The 20266-nt window shown below is 39.9% G+C and overlaps 1 protein-coding gene across 12 annotated transcripts in view; it reads left to right on the plus strand.

The window, feature by feature from the left end:
* Nucleotides 1-20266, plus strand: part of WWC3 (WWC family member 3) — a 104510-nt gene that overhangs the window by 40010 nt on the left and 44234 nt on the right. For all 12 annotated transcript variants that reach the window (XM_075095301.1, XM_075095294.1, XM_075095308.1 and 9 more), the window contains exons 3-6: nt 3264-3467; nt 5728-5804; nt 8233-8312; nt 16192-16321. In XM_075095301.1, the coding sequence (XP_074951402.1) occupies nt 3264-3467; nt 5728-5804; nt 8233-8312; nt 16192-16321 (491 nt within the window). The remainder of the gene's footprint in view (nt 1-3263; nt 3468-5727; nt 5805-8232; nt 8313-16191; nt 16322-20266) is intronic.

Consider the following 20266-nt stretch of genomic DNA (forward strand, 5'->3'; position numbering starts at 1 on the left):
GAACTCCCTTTTGTTATTAGCTGCTTTACCACAGACATCAAGTTTGAACCTATGGAAAGGATATTAATCATTGTAGGCTTGTGGGTTTTTTGTGTGCAACTGAGAGCAAAAACTGGAGAAGAGAGTCTCTGCAGAAAGAAATGGAATTCCCAAATGCTCAATGGAAAGGCACAGAGAGAATATTAATAAAAATTGGTCTGAGAAGGTAAAGCTAATCGTATTAGGTATTAAATAAAGGTAATATATGAACAGAGGGATAGAAACTTCATCGGGCCAGTGCTGAACTGAGCGAAAGGAATCATTCTGCACTTAACAAGGTTGCAAAATTTGTCTCTTTCATGATAACTAATTACTTGCAGCCCACAGATATTATCCTAAAGGGTAATTCAGCTGTCACAGCAAAATGGGTTTGTCACCCTTAGGCTAATACGGTGCTTATGTATACAAGCAAGATTTATATTCAGAGGGAAGACAGAGTTGATGTTATAGCTGGATAATCATTATTCAAAAATTAGTAGGGTACTTGGTCCAATTTTAAACTGCAGACAAGAAAGGTACCGGCCAGGACTGCATTAACCTCCTTTGTAGAAGTGAGAACTGATGAGTAGACAATCATGCATCATGAGATGATATCAGGGAAGTGGCAGAAATGGTGTAGGAACTAAAGAACTGTTTTTCTGAAATGAATCCGTTACATTGTATTCTGAATTATGTCTAAAAACTTGGAATGGCAACTTCCACGTTGAAAACATTCAGACTGCCTTTTTTGGCCAACCAGGTTATGCTTTATACAGGGTCGGAGTTTGGTGTTAATCGACAAAACAGTTAGATGTGCTTTGGTTTCAAGAAAGAGACTGAGAAAATGAAAGGGGTAACTCAAAGAGTTTTTCTACAGTTATGTTTACCAAGGACCTCTCACGCTTTGTGCACTCTCTCAAGCTTTTTGCCATTGCATCTTTCAGAAGAAGAGAGTAATACATCTGATTTTTTCCAAGCCTCTTGCTACGTTTGTTTACCCAGAAAGTAATAAAAAGCTTTCTAAGCAATAACTTTCCATTTATATTGAAAAACCTCAGGAAGAGAGGAATCATCTGTAAATCTCAATGGTGCTTCCAACCCTGATCTTCATCTTGTTCTGTAAATTCAGTACTTTGTTGACACCCTTACTAAGCTGCTCTTGGCTCTTGTCCAACTGTTGCTTAAAAACCGTGGTGGCTGCCAGCCGCAGAATTCCTTTCCCTCCTCCTCAGAGTCTTGGGAGCCTTTGAAGTCTCCTTTAACCAGTTGGGCATTCCCCAGTGAGGGACTAATATATTCTCTGCATTTGTCTGGGGCTGTTCTTGAATTACTGTAGTAGGGTTTTTTTTTTAAATTGGTTATAAAGAAATTAAGGAAGTTAATTTTATCATACAACATAGCTTTAGTTTTGTTCTTACGTGGCAAACTCGTGTAGAAATCCAGGGCAAAGTGAAGCCTCTGTACTAAATAAAACAGAAGAGAATGTCACTACTGTACTGAAGAAGTTTTCTGCCTCAGAAGAATGCTGCTAGTTTTTGGGAAGGCTTCTGAAATAATTTGATGGGAAATGCAGTGCCCAGTAGTATAGGACCTCAGAAGCTTAATGTGTGATACAACATAACATTTTAGCCTGGGCTGTTATTGAGATTGCAACTATTAATTTCCTATTCAAAAAGAGACAGTAGAAGCTAGCTTTTCTGGCTCATAAATATTTATTAATTTCTGCATAGTTTCCTTAGGCAATTAACAGTTTTAGGAATATTAAATTTGCACAGATTTCAGGAATATTTATGGGCAGATGAGATAGCATTGCCCATTATCATGCCCTCAGTAAAGGATGGACTGCAATGTGAACTCCCGTTTTCGTCTGCTTGCCCTGCATGCAGAGGATTTATGGAGGCTGCAGCAAGCCACAACACATGCTTTCCTGGCTGCAGAGGTAGTTGGGGGCATTGGAGCCAGAAGGTGCTGCTGGGAACCCAGGGTCCCTGGGATATGGGGAGATATTGCAGAACCATAGGCACGATCTTTATATTGTTGCAACGTGAGGCATTCTGGGGAGAGAAAAGGTTATTAGGAACCTAATATGCAAATCTGTTGGAAGTACTGCTCATAGATGAGCTTCATGTTTTGTTTTAGGTACTTTTTAGATGTTTCTCAAATGGTAGAGCGGCTAGCATGACCGTGACAACATTAGAGTTCTTGATCTGTTGGGCTCAATCTTCTATAGTTTATTACTTGATCACTGACACCAATACACTGAATTATGTACACAAGATTAATACAAAACATAACTGGTTTTCATCTCTCATGAGAAACAAAGTTTGGAAAAAATGACTAGGTGGTTACCTCCTGACGGTGCTGCAGGTTCTGCCTCTGCTTTGAACACTGACGTTGCATCTGCAGCAACTTCCTACCAGTAGAGCCTCACTCATCAGAAATTAACATTCACTTACACGTGAGACTTTACATGGACATCCTCATATAAAACGTATTGCTAGCTTGAGCATCGCTGCAAAAAGAAAGCAAATGAACCAATAATGTTTGGGGATTTTAATGCACATGTCCTCAAATGTCTTTGCAGCTGCAAAGAGATTGCTGTATGGTAATAACTTTGAAAATCAGTATATATGGGAAAGATTTGTACTGGAAACCTATTTTTGATTTGTGTTTGAATACAAACTGTTTTAAACCCTGGAAAGGGAAAGCATGAGAATGCTGTTTCTTAAGACAAAAAAAGAAGCATTTTAATTGCTTTTATGGATTTGAGATTAAAATGCTAACTTTTCTGCTGAATGACCTTATTCTTCTTAATTACGCAGGTGTAGTCACTGACCTTTCAGGATGTTATAGTTGGGAAATTGTATGGAGTATCTTAAGGTTGTTCCAAACATTTAGAGTTATCAATTAAGCATTGAGATAACTTTCACTCTCCAATGTGGTTCTGGGTTTTTAGGTAGTTCTCAGAATTTTCAAGTTGGCTATGAGGGAAGATTAGAGCCAGAACACTGTTTTCATTGGGTTTGCTCTAGTTTGTAAAGAAAATAATAAAATTTAAATGCCTTTTATAATTAAAAGGGATTTTTCCTGTTGTTCTGCTCTGCATCCTTCCTTCTTCTCATCCAGGCTGGAGTGATTTGAGCACTGTAGCGTTAGGTGTGCTAGTTGAGAACAGAGCTTAACAAAATAATTTGTACTTTGTGGATAGTTTCTTAAAAGTTATTTTTTTATGCTTTTCTCCTTAGAGCTCACACAAATTGAGGACCCAAGGGAGCAATGGAGAAGGGAGCAGGAACGCATGCTAAAGGAATATTTAATAGTTGCCCAGGAGGCACTCAATGCCAAGAAAGAGATTTACCAAATAAAGCAGCAGCGTTTTGAACTAGCCCAAGAAGAATATCAACAATTGCACAAAATGTGTGAGGATGACAGCCGTTCTTATGCCAGCTGTGAGTTTACTAGTCTTTTCTTGATTTACCCACCTGTGTCTCACTACCTGTGGTATAAGAAATAGTGTGAAGTGTTTCTATCACCTGGTTCTCTTCTTCATGAAAACCCTGACTACAGAATTGAGGCACTATCCTTTGACTCTGCTATGCAGGGACTTCCATTTCCTGTTAGGTCTATTAGAATATGCTTTTTTAATGTTAAACAGGGATATATCCCAGCTAGCATCTCTAGCCATCTCCGAGCTGGCTGTAGTGATGCTTCATGCAAGGCAGCAAAGGCAAGACTGAATGTTGCTGGACCAGCCACCTACTTGCACTCTTAAATGTATAGATTATTCCACCCTCGGCATGGGGGGGAACCATCAGCTTAGGGGAAGCCTTCTGCAAATCCATGGTTGGTTTATCGACTTTACAGAGTTAGGGACAAGGTGTTGTGGTCAAAGTACCTCTGACCACAAAGTAGGAAGTGGTGTTTTGTTAGTGCACATCATTCTTGAATGCCAGCCTCTGATTCTAATGCTGGTGGTGTAGGTTGTAGAGCCTTGATTTCCTGCCCTTTTCATTCTTCAGGTGTCTCTGGTAGCTTGAAGTAGATGATACGCTTTTTCTGAAATCTGAATTTGTTGCACCGCTGTTATGGCTGCGTAACAGGAGAAGGTGTCTTTGTTCAAGAGTCAAAACAGTCTAGCTCTTGGAAAAAACAGTTGCTTGAAACAGCAACAAAATATGAATGAAAATGACAAAATTGGAGGTTATCTGTAGCATGAATGCAAATGCTATGTCAATTGACTTTTATGTTTCTCAGTCTGCTGATAGGTTGGTTTTTTTCTAGGTATATCTGTGGAATTGATAAATGATTTTACAGTATCTCATTAGTTAAAACCTTTCACTTGTTTAGAGGTGAAAAAAATTCTTAATTTTCTGTGGATGTGTTAATATATGCATCTGTTTTGAGAAAATGGGGTGGGCCGATTAGTCAGATGATATTTTTTTAAATAAAAAAAAAAAAATCCCTTTGGGGATTAATCATGCTATCAACTCCAGATTCCCCAATGCTTCTTCACTTGTTTTTCTTAATTCAACTCCTCCACTTCACTCTGGGATGCTTGCTTTTCCATTTATTGTACAGAAATCTTAGGCTCCTAATTCAAGTGCAATTATATGGCCAAAGTCGGGCACTTATGAGTATTCCTGCCTCCTCCACTGTTTGTTTGTCTGTTGCATTAAAAGAACTAAAACTTTACAAACTGTTTTCCTTCTGTTTGCTTGTGGGTGCTGCCATTGACTCAGTGTTGTGCGCTCATGAGTGGGAGGTGGTGTGAGCTCAGCGGTTGTGGGTTGGCAGGGAGGTGCCCATGCAGCAGTTTTGTGACTCAGTTGTGATCAGCACTGTTTGGGGGGGGGAAAATCCATAGAAAATCCTGGATTTAGAGAATTAGTCCAGGCATGACTACTCATTTTGGCAAGTTCCTGCACGCTTGACATGACCTTGGCGTTGCGGTATTCTTTCGAGAGTCGAAAGGCTCAGTGCAACGCAGACATGGATATGGGTTTCAAAGCAGCAGCCTTCAGCTCTACAAAAGGATGGCAGGTCTAACAGCACAAACCCATCCGCTTGCATACCAGGCATTTTTCAGTGGGCCAGTGCTGCGGTGAATGACTCACTCAGTAAATCATGGTTGGTCTTGCCCAGCCTGTCCTCTAGGACCTTTACTTCATCTGTCTAGGCTTTAGCTTGTAATGCCACAGCTCGAAATCATTGCCTGACTCTAGATACACTGTGTTAAGAGCTCACTTGCCAGAGGTTGATCTGTGCGTCGGTTCCCTACACTGTTGCTTTAGGAGGCAACTTCTCTCTGTAGCTGGTTGAATTTTGTTCTGACAATAGTTTTGTTACTTTAGTCCCTATCATACTGTTATGTCAACATGCCTAGGAAGCAATTAGCAATTGTTAGTTACACAAATTGCTTGCATCAGTAAATGCCACCATCCTGTCATGGAAGCTGGTTGCTTTTAGGCAGTATGCATGCAGTGCTCCTACATCCAATTTTTGTTGTTGTTCAGGACCAAAAAAAAAATAAAATTCAGGCAGGCCAAAGTTAATTTTTCAGTTGTACTTTAGCACAGAGGTTTATTTTAAAACCTAGTGACTTGTAACACAAAGAATGAATGCAGTGGTCTATTAAATAGTACCATATCTTAACAAGTGTATTAAAGAAGAAAAAAAATTAATGTAAAATACTGTCTTCCATCTGTTTAGCATTCTCTGGATTTTCAGCTAATACCAAGTATGACCCATATCAGATTAAAGCAGAAATAGCCAGCCGCCGTGACAGAGTGAGTAATCTTTTTTAATTTTGTAAAAATATGAATTAGGCATGAGGAGGGGAGGGGGACTATGTGTTTGTCTTTTACCTTAGCATTTACGCTGGGTGTTGCATGCAGTTTTGGAAATAAAATATTAAAAAACGCTTTTCTGTTCTGACCTACTGTTCTATTAAAACGAGCCTATATTGTGAGTGACTTGCAAAGTAATGCTTTTTCCATGTTAAAAGTGTAAAGATTTTGGTCACGGATGTCAGAGGCAAACTCAGCCAGGCTTTCAGATATTGCTTTCTCTGTGCGAACTGCCACGAGTAGTAAATACTCTGCAGCCAAATTCTTTCTTGATTAAGTGCATTTCAAACCCACTGTCTTCATATTTTCCCATTTACCCATTTTCAGTGGGGATCCATGGATGTTATTGAACTCTAGATTTAGCCATTTATCTGGAAACCTGTTCACAATTCAGTAGACATGTTGGCCTAATAGAACTTTTTAGCTGATTTGGCCAGAGCTCCTCTACGAGAGGAGGGGAGTTCAAACATTCTGACAGTGATGATAGGCAGTTCTGTAGTAAAGATGTCCCATTTTTATATTTAATTTTTTTAAAACTAGGATCATGCTTTTGGTACTGTCTTTGCTGAAGGAAGAATAGCTGACTTCTTGAATTTCTCCCATGCTGCTTTAGCAAAGAGTTAGTCTGCACATTGGTTTCAAGCAAATTGATATAGCTGTCATAAACAAATATAAAAAACAGTTTATAATATTAAGCTCTAGAACCTATTTCTATATTGTAGTTTCTTTCTATTAATGGATAAAATGGGATTTAGCATGCCAGGCACTCAGCTCACAAAATAAATAAAAAATACTTATCTTTGCAGGATAGTGTTCCATTTTTGTTGTAGTGACCACTTTTCACATGAGTGCCTCTGAAAATAAATCCTGCTCACCACCCTTCAAAGGCATTTATTCTATCTGTATATGTTTACTACGTGCTGACTAGTGTTTGCTTGTTTTGCATACTCTAAATGTCAGCATATTCCAAACAAGAAAATAAGCCTTATTTGCTTAAATAACATTTAAAGAAAATAAACAAGGTCTTCACTTACATCACTAATTTTCTCTCTTCCTGCATCTTAGAACAAAATGGTCTCCTAAGTGCATAGGATAACCCATTGAACTGAATGTGTGTATAGGCATTGAGTTGTTTCAGGTAATAGAATAAAATGTGCACTATAAAGTGTTTGTGTACCTGATCAGGTGTTTTGTTTTTTTTTTTTTTTTCATTTTTACTTTTGGTGAGTGTTGAAAAGTTTGTGAGGGTTTAAGAGTTTTGGGGGGGCTGGTGTGATGAGTTTTCAGGAAAGGGCAAGAATATGTGGGGAAGGGAGGGCCACGCAGGATGGTGGGACGCTGGCAGACCTGGTTTGCATGCCTGGGACTGCTGTGAAGCCCCTCACTCTTGGAGTAGAGCTGACAAAATTAATCTATGCCTGGATATGTAGGAATTTTCTTTTACTATTTATTTTAGTAGTAGTTTTGTCATTTATTTGTAATTTATTGATGTACGTGTGAAAATCAAGAGCACTCTGGGTAAATCTTAGAAAAAGTACCAAGTTTGACAGCTTGAGAGCTTTTTTTCTTCCATCACTGGCCCTTCTTTGAGCTCTCATTTCAGGCTTATGCCTCACCAACACACACTGAAACACCTCTGTACCCCCCATTTGTCTGTAGTCCCTTGAACCTTCCTCCCCCTGTTGCCCTCAGGTATCTATCAGCTCTGGAGGGCAAGAAGCTATTTCTCTGCAGGTAATTATGGGTGCTGATAGCGCTCTTCTAAGGTGTGCCTAACCTACTCCGGTAACTGTTTTCATAAACCCACAAAAATATGTTTTATGGAGACATCTCTGCTTTGTCACTTCTGATTTACACTCGCTAGTTGGATCGATTTAATTGGCGGGGGGATTGAGAGAGATGAAAATAACCGTAGAAAATCATGCTGCAATTTCTGGAGGAGAGGCCAGTTTTGTTGCCAGTGATTTTGTTTTCCCAGCTTGAAAAATTAACGGCATTGGATGTTCAGTCTTTTTTTAAGTTGACTGAAGACAGTTGAAAGGTGTCTGTCTGCTACAGGGGAGAAGAAAAATCATACTGATTGAAACTTGCTAGCTGTTAGCATAAGCTATTGGAGATAGAAAACCAATAGAATAGATGAGGAAATTGATACTTTGAAAGCTGAATGTTGTGACTGCTATTTGATTGGGTCTTACAGTATTTGAGAAACTTCAGTTGTTTTAATACACATCTTAAAGCGAAAAAAGAAGAGAACTAAGATTGTCCCGTACAATTTCTTAAAGTAACTTAAATAATTGTTTTTCAAATACGAAACCTTATATTATGAAAGTTTCTGTTACATATTATTACTTTAAATTATTTTGTTCAGCTTTCTAGGCTAAAACGAGAATTGGCACAGATGAAGCAGGAGCTGCAATATAAGGAAAAAGGAGTGGAAACTCTGCAAGAGTAAGTTAAGAGTTTGTGGGAGGATATTTTATTTCTTTACTCTATTCACCTTGGAATGAATTTCTTGGAAAACTGTTGCCAAAAAAAGTTTTAAATCTCTTAATTGCTTCAGAGTTTCTGCTATGATAGTGATGCAGGGTGAGAACAGTGTGAAATGATGGAAGGACGGTTGGACAGAACTGATTGGAATGGTGATTTCATAGATACACATGCAAAAACAGCTTTATAGGCCCTGTTCTTTAACTCATCCGGCAAATGTTATTGAGGTGGAATTTGATTTTCTATATTGAAATATTTTCCAAACATTTTCTGGAGATACCTACCGCCTGGAGGACAGCCAGAAGCACCACGCTGTGGAGTAGTTTTCCTGTGAACAGTACCTAGGCTTTCTGGCTGGGCAAGGTATTTTTCAGGGGTGGGGGTGGGGGGCTGTACACCACAACACTGTTTCTTCCTTTTACCTGATGGTTGGGCAGTCTCATTCTGCACAGCATAGCCCATTTGTGTGTGCATTGTGAATCTGATGATCTGCGAGACCTTGGATTTTGTTGCATGTGTGCAGAATGAGTGCACGAAAATGTGACCACTTGTCTCCTCCCTATGAGGAATGGTCGCTGGGGGCAATTTGCCGCTGCTCCCAGGGCTAATAGGCAGCCTTGCTCTGTTTCCTTTGTGCTCAGTAGTGGCAAAGGTTGTGAACTTTTGTGGTGACCTCCCTGCCACGCTTCCGGGAGGCCATCAGGTGGGAACTGAGTGTCTTCCATCGGTGCGCTGCTTAATCACCTACACACATAGCACATCCATGGGATGCCCAGTGGGATAGGGAGAGAGGTTGCCAGGCCATGGAAAAGATGGCAGGTAAACACGGGTTGTTGTGACTTCCCAATCTGTTCAACAAGGCCAGAGGCTAGACCATACGTTGAACAGCTCTTGGATTTGCCTTGGACATGTGGCCATGCATTCAGAAATCTTGGCCATTTTTCCAGCATACATAAGAACGAACTGCCTAATGCAGGCACTTCCTGAAAATGTTGGAACTGTTGCATGTCTAATGCGTTTTGCAGCGTAAGTACGGTATCTGTGGAAATATTTTGAAGCTTTGGATTTATTGCGGTGGCGCTACAAAGCATGGGTGCACACTTCCGCTTCAAGAATCCTGACAAAGTTCCAGGGGTCCCAGAGCAATTAGATTATTTATTTTCCAACTTTGATTTTGATTGGTATTACGTTGACAAAATGATCTGAAGGAAGATATTCAGATTAGCCCATGCACTTCATAGTGGGTTTTGTTTGTTGTTTTGGGTTTTGTTTTGCTTCCGGTTTTGGGTTTGGTTTTTTTTTTTTTAAGCTTACAAGGTTCTTTTGTTTTATAATGCATTTTAAAAGCTTCAAAGAAGAAAACTTGTTCAACCTAAATCCTTCATTGGCAGATATAATGTAATACTTTTCAGGCATAAATATATTTCTGTTGATTACACGAAGCATCTACAGGTAGTTAGGGCAGTTGTTAATGAATGATATTAACTGAAAATGGGTAAAATAAAGCACTCTATATTGAAACAGCAAATACTTAAAATATTACTTAAAGTATAGTCAATGTTTTAGGGTGGTGGCCTAGATATGTAAGCAGTAACAGAACAAAAGCAATTTTGTCTTAAGATTCTTAATCATGTTTTCTTTAAGCGAGTAGGAATTGCCATGCCTTTTCTACTTTATTTGTTTTCTTTCTCCTGGTTATTGGGTTATTTTAAGTGTATAGGTTCAATTGTTTTATAAAAGGCCTAACCACTTGACTAGGATGATGAAAATATTTGAAGGCCATTTGAAACTCAAGATTGTTTTAATTAACGTAATTCATTTAAGATATTCCAGCAAAATAGTGCAACTTTTTGAAAAGTAAAGTCTGTGAATGATTAAGAATACAAATGTTAGTTTTGGATTTTAGCCCAAGTGAAGTTGCCCATACTCCAGGATGAGGGGTATATGAGAGACATTCAAGAGAGGAATGATTTCAAAGCATATCTGATTAGTCCGTGGTCACTTTAATCATTTGTTTAAAAGTTCAAGCATGACAACTCAGTGCTTTGGTGCTGCTCATCACTGCTGTTGCTAGAGTCACTCTCTGTCCTGTTGGTGCCCTGGGTGGCATTTGTTGTTGCTTGCTGAAGCTGGGGAGAACATTTTGCCCATGCATTATCCCAGATTACAGTGAATTTCTATTAGTGTTTGTGCCTTGCTGAGCTCTGCTCTCTGCAGTGACTTTTTTGCTCGTGAACCAGAGGCTTGTGGGTTTGGTTTTGGTTTGTGTGTTTAAGTAATTTTTTTAATTGTCTGTCTGGTAAGATACGTGCTTACTCTTGAGTATTTCGCTTCTAGTGCGGAATGAGCCCATTTTGGAGAGTACTTGCACTATCTAACAACTGAAGAGAGAAGTTTTTCTAGCCTCCTCGTGTAGTCAGCAGACAAATCAGGCTAAAAGCCTAACTGTGCTCTAGGTTGTCCGTGGGTGATCTCTGTCCTATTCCTTGTATATTTTGGAGAAAAGGGTCACTCAAGGCAAGTACCAAAGCTGAAGTATTTTACTTCTTGTATATCCACAAAGTGTACTGTCTAAGAAGAAACATATTGCTCCTACTTTTCCTTCTTTAAAACAAAAATTCTGGGATTTCCATGTCATCTCAAAACCGACCCCCCCCTTTTTCTTTTTTATTTTTCTTACATGTCAGACATTTCCCTTTTTTGTTACCTTTTCTAAATTCTTGGTCAGCATAACTTTTTTCCCTTCTTGTGCTAGGTCAGAGATCTTCAAGTAGATGCCAAACTAGAATGGCATGTGTCCTGTTCAGCTGTTTTTAAAGCTGTGTTCTTCACTTTATTTCAAGTACAAGCCAAGAACAATATTAGGAGCTGTCACACTTCGGGCTTTACATCTGGCTGAATGTTTGCTTTGAAAGTGTGACCAGAATAGCATTATGAACAGGTATCAAAACCTGCTGCCGTGCAACTCCCTGTGCAACCTCTGCTGGGTAGAGCTCTCAGAGAAGAGGCAAATTTTATGGTGAGGGTGGTCAGGTTGCTCAGTATTTCCATCATTTGATGTTGCTGTCTGATTCAGATGCCTTTGTTAAATGCAAGCCTCTTGCATTGACATTTTCCACATACAGTGTCTGCCTTGGACTGCATTTTGTTTTCTGTTCTTCTTAATTTTAGTAAAATGGCTTAACCATCTTTGAGAAGAATAAAAAAAATAATTAAATAATTAAAAACCCCAAAAACAACAAAACCACAAAACAATTAGAGAAAAGTAGGGTTTTATGGGGAGAGAGGATTGAGGGTTTTTTTAAATAGCTCTACAACTTCAATGCAGTCAGAATTTCAGATTTTGTAGTGCTGCAGCTTTTTTTTAGGGCTGTATTTTCTGCAGCCTCACCCAAATTTGGCAGTGTTGTGATAAGCCTTTGGATATCACTGTCTGCCTTTGCCCACTGGAGACTTTCTAGAGCTCACTGTTTAAAGCCTGCAAAGATCCCACCCTGCGCAGTGGTGTTCCTCAGCCTCCATAGGCGCTTTCTCCCCAAGGTGTGGCTGATGCTGTTGCAGCCCAGAGTTACAGGGTTAAAGATGAGCCTTTCCTGGAATTAATCCCTTCCTCTGACCCAGCAGGCATTGGGGAATGAGAGCGAGGCGCGGTGCCTCCTCCCGTGTGTTTTCAGTGACCCTTCTGCTAGCCGGCAGGAATTTTGGAGGAAGAAGGCGTTTAGCAACAAAGGAAATGAAAACTTGGCCAGTTGGCTGTGAGAGTGGAGGGAATGCTGAGGAAAGTTGGGAGAGACGGGGAATTAGGACTGACTAAACAATTTGTAGTGACAGACTAGTTTAGAGTATGAGAGACCTGACAAAAGCTTTAAAATTAGGTCTCAACTCAACTACAGGTCTGTGTTTTGGTGAGGATGGGGTGGGTCTTGCATATTTGAAAGCACAGGGAGGAAAATAGAGGAACACAGAAACTGCCCTATGGGACTGAAACTATTGCAAGTGTATTAATAGTCTGTGTATCCTGGAAGCATATTCCTCAGAAAATATATATTTATTAATAGTTTTGTGTATTTGTTGAATGTTCTTTGTGTTCATACAAAGGTCTAATCTGTATTTGTGTCACGTATTTGTATCACGTATTTGTATCATGGTATTCTCTTCAAAGACCTGCTTGGAGGAATCCCATGGGTTTGGGCTCTAGAAGGTAGGGTGGTCCAAGAGAGCTGGTCAGTATTCAAGTACCACTTCCTCCAGGCTTGAGATTGGTGCCTCCCTATGAGGAAGTAGTAGAGTAAAGGAGCCAGGAGACCTGCATGGATGAGCAAAGAGCTTCTAGAAAAACTCACATGGAAGAAGGAGGTTTACAGTATGTGGAAAAAGGGACTGGCCACTTAGGAGGAATATAGGAGTGTTGTCAGGGTATGCAGAGATGCAACGAGGAAGGCCAAGGCCCACTTGGAACTCCATCTGGTGAGGGATGTCAAGGATAATGAGAGGGGCTTCTTCAAATACATCAGTAGTAAAAGGAAAACTGGGGAATCTGTGGACCCGCTGCTCAATGAGGTGAGTGCTTTGGTGATGCAGGATGCTCACAGGAAAGCTTAGGAAGTGTGGGTTAGATGAGTGAACAGTGAGGTGAATTGAGAACTGGCTGAACGGCAGAGCCCAGAGGGTCGTGATCAATGGGACAGAGTCTGGTTGGAGGCCCATATAACTAGTGGTGTTCCCCAGGGGTCTGTGCTGGGTCCAGTCCTGTTCGATATATTCATCAATGACCTGGACGATGGGATAGAGCGTAACCTCAGCAAGTTTGCTGCTGATACCAAGCTGGGAGGAGCGGCTGCTACACCAGAAGGCTGTGCTGCCATCCAGTGAGACCTGGACAGGCTGGAGAGCTGGGCTGAGGGGAACCTCATGAAATTCAACAAGAGCAAGCGCAAGGCCCTGCACCTGGGGAGGAACAGCCCCATGCACCAGTACAGGCTGGGGGCTGAACTACCGGAAAGCAGCTCTGCTGAGAAGGACCTGGGAGTGCTGGTGGGCAGCTGGCTGACCCTGAGCCAGCACTGTGCCCTTGTGGCCAAGAAGGCCAACGGTATCCTGGGCTGCATGAAAAGGATTGTGGCCAGCAGGTTGAGGGAGGTTATCCTCCCCCTCTATTCTGCCCTGGAGAGGCCACATTTGGAGTACTGTGGCCAGTTCTGGGCTTCTCAGTTCAAGACAGGGAACTACTAGAGCAAGTCTAGCAGAGAGCTATGAAGATGATCAGGGGACTGGAGCATCTCCCTTGTGAGGAAAGGCTGAGAGCCCTTGTTTTTTCATCCTAGAGAAGAGAAGATGGAGGGGAGATCTTCTCAATGCTTATAAATATCTGAAGGGTAGGTGTCAAGAGGATGGGGCCAGACTCTTTTCAGTGGTGCCCAGTGACAGGACAAGAAGCAATGGGCACAAAACTAGAACACAGGAAGTTCCACCTCAATGCGAGGAAAAACTTCTTTCCTGTGAGGGTGCCAGAGCAGTGGCACAGGCTGCCCAGGGAGGCTGTGGAGTCTCCTTCCCTGGAGACATTTAAAACCCACCTGGACGTGTTCCTGTGCCCCCTGCTCTAGGTGTCCCTGCTCAAGCAGGGGGGTTGGACAAGATGATCTCCAGAGGTCCCTTCCAACACCTACCATTCTGTGATTCTGTGTATTTTCCATTAATAGAACAGAAGATTCGGGTTAGTTTTGTTGCTTTCAAAACTAGAGCTTTATGAAAGGAGGGAAAAAAAGCCCTAACACAATCAACTAGTTATTTTGTAAGATCCTTAAGTCAGTTTGGGTTGACAGCAATACTGATTTAAGCTTAAATATTTCTGGCCGTAGAAGCTTTTATGATTCCTTCCATAAACAAACATCAATTTTTAAGTTGGGCTCCAAAGTGATGTCCAGGAACATGAATATGTGAGTAACTGGACAAAAATCTGGTTGAAACTAAATAGTTTCCTTTTCCTGAAATGCCACCTTGGATCTGGTAAACAGTATAATGAACAGTTGTGTAGGAGGCATTTTCTGGACCAATATTTGGGTGGAATCTATGTTCTTAACATTAATGGAACCTTCAGATAAGACCATGCTATCTTTTTCATCAGTCTTTTAGTGAATTGAATTAGTTGTTTTACCACAGTTTAGCTAAAATCCTGAAAGGATTAGATAAAAGAGTAGGGGAGACTCAAGTCAATATCTTAAAAGTTTAACAAAACCAACTAAACAAAAAAAACCCCAACTTTAATCCCTGTGGTGTTTAAGTCCTTCTGGTTCTTGAACCAAAAATAATAAAGGCTTATATATTTTCTTATGCAATATAGGGAAAATTGTGTTTAAGTAGAAAGCTGAGGTTCAGACTTATTTTGTGTTGTCTCCAAAAGCAGGAACAGTCATAAAAAAACAAAGAAACCAAAACTGTAGAAACCCAACCTGTGGTTTTTTTCCAAATACTGTGAGCTGCACAATAAAAGCACAGGATTTTCATTCAAGCCTTTTGATTTTTCATTTTAATATGTTAATTTTAAAGCAAGTAATCTGCTCTAAGTAGAACCTCACTGATTTCGTTTAACTGGCAGAACATGTTGAGTGAGTGTTATTGATGCTCTTAGCTTAATATAATGCCTATCTTGAAACGTTTAGGTATTCTCAATATTTTAAGTAGAGTATTATTGTGGAATAGGTACAACATACCCTCTATTACTACATCTTTTTATAAGCTGCTGTCCCATGTAATGACTGATGTATGTTTTATCTTTAATTCTGTTAACCACAGACACCTCCTGGATATGTTCGTTCTTAGCATTGGTGCAGGGACCATTACACATACCACCTTCTTTCTGTACAAACACTTCTATCCTAGGTTAACAGGAAAATTGAGGTTTTCCTATTTTTATAGGAATTTAACACAATTTTCAGTAATTGCTGTGGGTAGCCTGTTAAAATCCCATAACTGTTTGTTATAAATCCAAGATGAAGTGGTGGGTCTAGTAAGTTCTGCAGAGTCTCTGGTCTAGTTCTTTATAAATCAAAGCAAGTTATCGAGATGATACACTGGACTAGGCTACTGCGTCCTGATCTGTTGTGCATTACAATTGAGAACTGTTGGAAAAAAAAGTTGAAAACTCAGAGGATGCCCCACTTAAAAGAAGATGAGAGATATTTATGTCAGAATGGAAATGTTAGTAGTACTTCAGCCTGATGTAGCGGGTAGTGCTCTTGCTTCTTGCTGACTTTGCATTTGAAATCTTCTGGGATGGTCTCACATGATGTTTCTTGTGTGGGACGATGATGTCTTCTAGAAAATATACTCAAAGATGCCCATAATGGCAGGAAAGCATTTGCAATAAAATTTTAGGAATAAAAAATATCTTCCAAAGAAAATGAAAAGCTGTTGTTAGAAACCTCTAAAACGAGATGAAATAGAAGTCCTGAAAGAGATGTTGCAATGTGTAGTGCTGCATGGGAAATGTGACAGCTAGACTGCTAATACCTTTATCTTTTGAGTTATTACTGTTTAGGTTAGGTTTAGGTTGATTTTGCTGTTGTTGCACAAAAGAGCCCACAGACATTGCCTATAAGCAAGCTCTGTATTAGGACATTAAAAACAGGAAATTTGTTGATTCTGCAGAACCTGGGTAGGTAATTCCATTGCTTTGTCTTTAGAGTGTACTAGGTACCGAGTGCTGTGTTAATTCCAAGTGGAGTATCATTTTATTCCTGCAAATAAAGTTGTACATGAATAAACCAGAGGTCTTAAAATACCTGTGCTCTTTCCAACTATGTGAAAATTCCTGAATTTGTCTTAATCTTTTCAACAGGATTGATCGCAAAATGTCAAGTGCTCATACAAATTATAGACTGGATGAAGCACAGGCTATAATGAATGAGCTTCGAACCATAAAGAAAGCTATATGCACAGGTGAAAAAGAAAGGCAGGACCTTATGCAGGTAAAAAATATGCTACTGAACAAATAGCTTCTAAAAAGTGATAACCTACCTCTATTTTCTTGTTTGTGATTTTGTTGTGGTTACCAAGTTTAAATAAGGAAGTGGGGTGGCCTAAACTGATTTTTCTATTTGATAATTGCCAATAGCAGGCAGCTCGAAAGAGGTAAGTAGTCATTGTCTGTGCTGTGAATGTATATGTTTCCTATTTTTGTCTTAGATAATGTGTTATCCTTACATTTAGATCAATGTCTTTGTTGAAGGTGGCTTTCCATTGCTTCCGACTATATCGAAGGCTGCTATGGAGTAATTAGGCTGCATTAAAAAAAATATCTTTAAGGTTTACAGTATTTGTTTTTCATTTTGTTTAATGCCTTTTTGTATTACCTATAATGAAGTAGGACTGAGAATTCATGTGCTAAAATGTTTACCAGTTCGTCTGCCATATTTTTCCTTTTATAACCATTTCACAAAACTGGATCTCCATGTCACTATGCCATGGTTTGGTAGTTCTCCTTTTTTTGCCCCAAACTCTCAAGTACCCATATCAAGTCACACGTTGATGTAAAATGTCACAAAACTGTCAAAGGTGTGATTAAATACAGTGTACACAGAAACCATCGTGCAAGCTTTACATTATTTTAGGAATTGGAGCAGGAGGATTGAGGGGAGATACATGCCTGAGTAGTGATCTAACTTTTGAATGGATTCTGCATCCTGCTCCAAACTCTCAGTTGCTGTGTCTGCAATATTAACCTGATGGGAACTTGACTGAAGAGCCACGAGCCTCTGCCACCACAGGGACTTCAGCATAGACTTGCCCAAATATGCTGCAGATATAAAGGGGTGACAAGGACAATTCTCTTCACCCAGTCTTCAACCTGCTATATGGAAAAAGGCGTCTTTATTACCTAAATTTTTGGGACCATACTAAATTAATGTTACCGTTCAGACATTTTCTTTCAGTTTTCTCTGCAATAGTGTTTCTCTGGTATTTTTTTTAATCGTTAAATGATACGGGTAGCTTGTAATCTACATATAATGAATTTCCTTAGTTTTACAATTATTCAGTATCTAAAGCATTACCCAAAGGTCAGCTGATGGACCACAAATCCTTGTTCAAATAGACAGAACACTTAAGTCACTATGAAAAGTTTCTGCCTTGGCAACTTTTAACATATTTGATATTTTGTGTTGGCCAAGTTTTAAAGTGATTCTTAGTCTTCTACATGCCTGGCTAGCAAGAAATGATTAGAAAGGCAGTTCTTCATGGATGCAGTGACGCACGTTTTAGGAAACTAACTGGTAATTTAAAGACTTGTGTGTGAGATCTTGGAGCAGCTTAACTACTGGCCTTGTTTTGACTCCCCAGCTAGATTCCTCCTGCTCCCTACCCCCCCACCCTGTGCCTTTCCTTACGTTTTTAGTCCTCAGTGACACTAAATCCAGCTGTAAACATTGTGATGCCTTGAAAATCATATCTGCTAAAACAACTTTAAGTGCACTTGCAGTTTCTTTATATACAGAGCTGAGGGAATTAGACATCTAGGATCAAGCTTAGCATCAAGGATTGGGCAATGCTGGCAGCACCAGAATGTAGGCGTTGCACAAGATAGAAGCAAAAAGGAAAAGTGTTGCCATCTTTCTTCATCCTTCTTCATGGGTCTAAGTGACATACAGGAAATATCAGTCTAGGAGGTATAATTTTTGTTATTTATGACAATCTGTTGTGATAGCATCCAATAATAGACATATAGTCCAGGAGAATCTAGAAAATAGTTGTTCCACACAGCATACAAAACAGTTTTGCATGTTTTCTTTGCAGTTGTAATAAGGAATTAAATGCCATTGTTTACAAGATCTACAGTTGTAAAAATAGTGTATTTCTGCCAACTTACTGTGCTCTGCAAAAATATTCAGCCTTCTGCCTGATAACTTAAAATTTTTTGGTCAAAATTGAAAAAAAAAATATTTTTGTTGTCACCAAACATTTCTGTGCTTTGCCTTTTTATAATGAGTTTAAGATTATTGTTATGGATTTATTTAGCTTTGTCGAACAAGTGCAAGTCTATTTTAAGTATCTTCCTAACGAGTTCAGAATTTTATTTTTAGTTTCCTACCAATTTTTAAATTGATATGTGCTTGAAAATGTTCCATTTTCAAGCTATTGTTGGTAAGACAAGCTTTCTTATGAAAAACTTTTTTTGTATTTTGAAAGCTGTTTATAGAGGAGTTTGAAGTATTGTGTAAACAGCTGGGGATTTGTTTCAGAGAAAGGAAAGAGACAATTTCATACTATTTCTTAATTTAAATCTGGGCAGTGTAAGCAACAGAACTAAACATAGTGGAAGTGACTCAGTCTTGTGTAGGTGCTTGGAAAATTGTAGCTGTCATAGAAATATGGTAATTGGATAGAGTTGTGTGGGAGAGAGGGCTGACGAGGGAAGGAGAGGGTGGTCAGATTTAAACTGTGTACAGTGGTTAAACATAAAGCCAAATATGCACTGCCACTGCTCAAAAAAAGTGGGTGAACTTTTTATATAAGACTGAGTAATCAAGGTGCGTGGTTAGATTCATGAAAGCAGTGTCTGTGTTTCTCCCCCCTCCATCCCTTTTATACTTCCGTTTCTGTTCCAGTATGTGCATAAGATTTAAAATGTTCTCCTTTATCCTTAGGAGGCATTGGAGTTGGGTTTTTTGTGTTGGTTTCCCCCCCTTCTTTACAAGGTAAATAGGTTAGATTGGAACTGCACTGAAATAGTACATGGCAGAGAGCTCCCAAATCAGATAGCAGCAGATCAGTGATGAAATGAGAGTGTTCACTTCTCTCTTTTTGGGTAACTTTAGGCTGGTGTGTCTAGAATTTCACATCCATACGATAGGCTGGTCTGGCAGTTTCTGTGGGATAGCCATAAACCCCAGATGAAAGATGGATTCCTCCATATAGCTGAGGAGGATATTACTCCTAGCCATTTATGTAAATTGTTTCTGTCTAAAAGTATGGTAACTCAGGTTGTAATTTTCCATGTTAGGATCGCTGGAGGCTGTGCTTTCACTCATCCAACTAGAAGTACTCAAAGCATATGTGTTTATCCTAGAGCACAGTCACCTATGCACGTGGGTGTAAGTTAAGGTGATGCTACTTGGTGATTGCCACTTGGCAAATACTATGTAATTTTCAAGCAGTATCCAGGGTTCAGCAACAGTGCCCGGATAGGAAGCCTGGCCAGCAGCCACGCAGCCCTTTGTTACCTGCCAGGGAGATGCTGGAGGGTGTCGGGAGCACAGCAGGAGTGCATGAAGTAGCTGAAATACGGGAAGAAGTTTAGATTTAAGTTCTGGCATCAAGACCTTTGGTGTTACACGTCTGTAACACAATACACGTTAGCCAAAGGTGCCAGATGGGACAGAGTTTATTTGGGAGAAACCTCAGGCTTTCTGTATCCTCACTTTTTGTTCATGTCACTGGCTCCTCTTTACTGGGAAGAGGACAAGTTAGGTGTTTGATGTTTGTAGCTATGATTTGAAATGATTATTTCCACGTCATAAACCCATTAGGGATCCATCTTGATCCTCCAGACAGTAGGAGGCTGACAGGACTGGATGATTTCCAGTGAGTTTTGAAGATGGTCATTGGATGGGATTCTGCAATTTTCCATTTTTGTGACATGGAAGACACTTTGGTTTTCTTTTTGCCACATTGTAAAACAGTTCATTGTGCAGCAAGTCTCAGAGGATAACGAGATGCTAGCTAGGGACTTCTCAGCAACATAACTTGAAATTGAATTTTGCTTTCTCAGGACTGAGAAGAAACTGTTTTGTTTGTCTTTCATACTAAGAAGGACATACTAGGTACCTACATCTCTCCCTGCCTTTCCTCAGTAGGAAGAGGGCAAAGTGTGTGTGTGTTCAGGCAGGTGGCAGGGAGGAGCAGAGACCCCCTGCTCT

Source organism: Phalacrocorax aristotelis, chromosome 1, assembly GCF_949628215.1.
Source record: "Phalacrocorax aristotelis chromosome 1, bGulAri2.1, whole genome shotgun sequence".
NCBI lineage: Eukaryota > Metazoa > Chordata > Aves > Suliformes > Phalacrocoracidae > Phalacrocorax > Phalacrocorax aristotelis.